This window comes from Octodon degus, unplaced genomic scaffold (genome assembly GCF_000260255.1).
Source record: "Octodon degus isolate 3935 unplaced genomic scaffold, OctDeg1.0 scaffold00045, whole genome shotgun sequence".
NCBI classification, from domain to species: Eukaryota; Metazoa; Chordata; class Mammalia; order Rodentia; family Octodontidae; genus Octodon; species Octodon degus.
Genome location: NW_004524621.1, coordinates 9017977 through 9020924, shown reverse-complemented (window position 1 = coordinate 9020924; position 2948 = coordinate 9017977). Strand labels below are relative to the sequence as shown.

Genomic DNA, 2948 nt, shown 5'->3' with positions numbered 1-2948 from the left:
TAGGGGTCGGAAGAAGGGTCTGGTCTCTACCCTCTTGCTGTCCTTAACGTCTGATCAAGTCCCTTCCCCTCCCCAGTGTCCACCCACCAGCTGGCTGCAGAGTCTGATTTCATCGTGGTGGCCTGCTCCTTAACGCCTGAAACCAAAGGACTCTGCAACAGGGACTTCTTCCAGAAGATGAAGAAAACAGCTGTGTTTGTCAACATCAGCAGGTAGCCGAGGACCACGCAATACCTTGGGGTCACTCAGCAAGCCTAGAGAGGGGCTGTCCCTACTGCTGTCCTAGGGTTTCCTGTAGGATATGAATGAGACCTTGGACTGAGCCTGTCAGGCTCCACAGATAACTGATGGATCAACAGCTCAGAAATACAGCAGAGGCCAGGCAAGAGCCGAGTTAGGAAGTAGAACAGTCAGGGCAGAGCCTGGCACCTCTGTCACCCACAGCAGCCTCAGCTTCAAATGGAGGCCTGGCACACTGTAGTGTGGTTTGGGGAGAGCCTAGGGGGCAGTGAGTCACAAAGAAGCCTCATTTTCTTCTACCAGAAAGAGTTGGTCTTTCTGATCTGAGTGGCCCTGCAGACCAGCCTTCCATGCCATTGAGCCAGGTGAGTTCAGTGACGGTTTGAACCTTTGCGCTCCTGGGAAGAGAAGCCTAAACCTCAAGTTTTCCTAGTTCCCCATGATGTCCTCAGGAGTGTGTTCAGGCCACTGGGATGTAGGGGCAGGTGTCCATTCTCTGCTACTGTAGCTCCTTCCTAGTTGATACCTTCTGAACGCTTTAAATCAGTTTGGAAGAAGGCCTTAGATGAGGTCAACATGAGCGCTCATATCCTAAAGGTACCTGTAATTGACAATGTTGAGCAACAAAGGAGTGACCTATGGATGGCAGAGTAAGCAGTGCAAGGGCTCAGGTCTTCAGCAGATGCCTGCAAATGCCCAGGACTATGCAGGCCTGCTACAATAGTCCTTGTTGCACAATATCTTATGACACAATATAAAGTCTAGAAAATCAGTTCTTTAGTGGCTACTCACTTTGATGGATAATTGAGGTTTCTTTGCCTGGTAGCATGCTGTGGATGCCAGTAGGTGACTTAGGGGTATAGCCAGGTTAGAGATACCTGCATGGAGCCCTATCCATGCCCCAGAACATGCAGGGAAGCTTTAATCCTCCCAACATCCCTGGGAATTAGGTGGTATTCTCCCTGTCTTACTGAGGAAGAGCCTGAGGCCCAGAAAAGTTGAGATACGTGGCAGGGTCAAATACTAAACTTAGAGGAAGAACTCACTCTTTGATTGCTGTGCCCCAAAGGCAGCTGGCTGGAGAAATACGGGGCACCTATAACCCATCATTGCCATTTCCAGGGGAGATGTTGTAAACCAGGATGACCTGTACCAGGCCTTGGCCAGTGGTCAGATTGCAGCTGCTGGACTGGATGTGACGACCCCAGAACCGCTGCCTACAAAGCACCCCCTGCTAACCCTGAAGAACTGTGGTAAGAGCTGTGTTTGCAGTGCAGACTCCTTGCTATTCTGTGGGCTGGGGTGGGCAGAAAACTCTGAGCAGTGCTATACAGGGATACACACTAGTCTGTTAATGACACGGGTACTTGGATGGCAGGGATCCTTCTGAGCATGTCCTAAAGGAAGAGAATGGAGAGATGCATATATTTGTTAAAAGTGCCTGACCACATAGTTTACACCACTCTTATCAGTGAAAAGAAGTCCTGACCATACTAGTATTTATAGCTTCTGCCAGTTATTAAGCTGTTCTCTTGACACAACAAATCCCCTTCTCTGTTCTGCTCTTTAGATGGAGCTGAGCCCCCATTTCTGTGCTGGCTGGCCCTGCAAGGCCCTATCACCCTGATCCCTGCCTGTCTGTCTGTCTGGGAGTGATTGTTTCTCCCAACACTTCTTTCCTAGCAGCAGCACTTCCTTCCTGTTGTGGCTGGAGGATTGACCCTGACAGAGGTGTGAATGTGGGATCTAAAGGTGCTTTTCCATCCATCTGCGTTTTAACAATCCCACACCTTCCCTCTGATCTCCCCACCACCAGGGGGTAGCATGGAAAAGTAGGTAGATGCTTCACCAAGTTCTCCTACTTCTGTCTTTGCCTGGTAACTTGGAGGGACTGTGCCATGTGGTTACAGAGCCTCACCTGATGGCTTCTGCTTCAGCATATCTGGCCATGGCTGGAGGCCATCATAGGTCATGTGCATCTGATGGGCTGATGCAGCTGAGCCCAGGACCACTCAGAGAAACTCAGCCTTAGTGCTTCCTGGTTAACAACTTCCTACCCAGTTGTTAGTTCTTTATATTAAGTTTTTTCCAGGTTTTAGTGTAATTTCTGTCTCCAGACTGGTCAGAATTATGGGGTGTCCACTTACATTCTGGAATAGCAACCCAAACAGGTCTTTTACTGCCTTCCTAGTGAATGCTCCCATTATGCTTGGATCCCACGCCAACCTGCAAGGACCATTGATTGTAGTGAAAACTGGCACCATCCCCCATGTCTAGAGTCAGCTTAGTGTCCTGGGCATTGCTTCAAAAGGCATGTATTGGTGTGTGTGGGTTCACTCACTAGCCTGCTGGATCCTCATTCTAGCCAGCAGCCAGGCCCAGCATGTGTGGGGGCTGGCCAGGGCCATCTGGATCCTCATTTCAGCCAGCACCTTGGCCCCACATGTGTGTGGGGGACTGCCCATTGGTCTGCCAGATCTTCGTTCCACCCAGCACGCAGGCCAGGTGTGTGTGTGTGTAACTTCCTGCATCCTGCAGTAGGGTGTGCAACCTGCTGCAGAACTTTCTGCAGAAAGGCTAGAGGCAAGACCCACCCAGCTGATCCAGGAGCAGAACATCTTGCTAGAGTGGCACAACGAGTTCACTTCCAAGGGCTGCAGCAGGAAGAAGTGCAGCACAGCAGCCAGACCCAAGCCACACCCACCTGG

The 2948-nt window shown here is 50.7% G+C and overlaps 2 protein-coding genes across 6 annotated transcripts in view; one reads left to right on the top strand and one right to left on the bottom strand.

Moving 5' to 3' along the window:
* The window catches only part of Grhpr (glyoxylate and hydroxypyruvate reductase), a 27428-nt gene extending 24681 nt beyond the window's left edge, over positions 1–2747 (top strand). Inside the window, exons 7-9 of the mRNA XM_023715952.1 lie at positions 77–212; positions 1363–1493; positions 1811–2747. Coding sequence (XP_023571720.1) covers positions 77–212; positions 1363–1493; positions 1811–1896 — 353 coding nt within the window. The 3' untranslated portion in view covers positions 1897–2747. The remainder of the gene's footprint in view (positions 1–76; positions 213–1362; positions 1494–1810) is intronic.
* Zbtb5 (zinc finger and BTB domain containing 5) overlaps positions 1–2948 on the bottom strand; it is a 29006-nt gene that overhangs the window by 9106 nt on the left and 16952 nt on the right. The gene's annotated exons all lie outside the window — the stretch shown is intronic.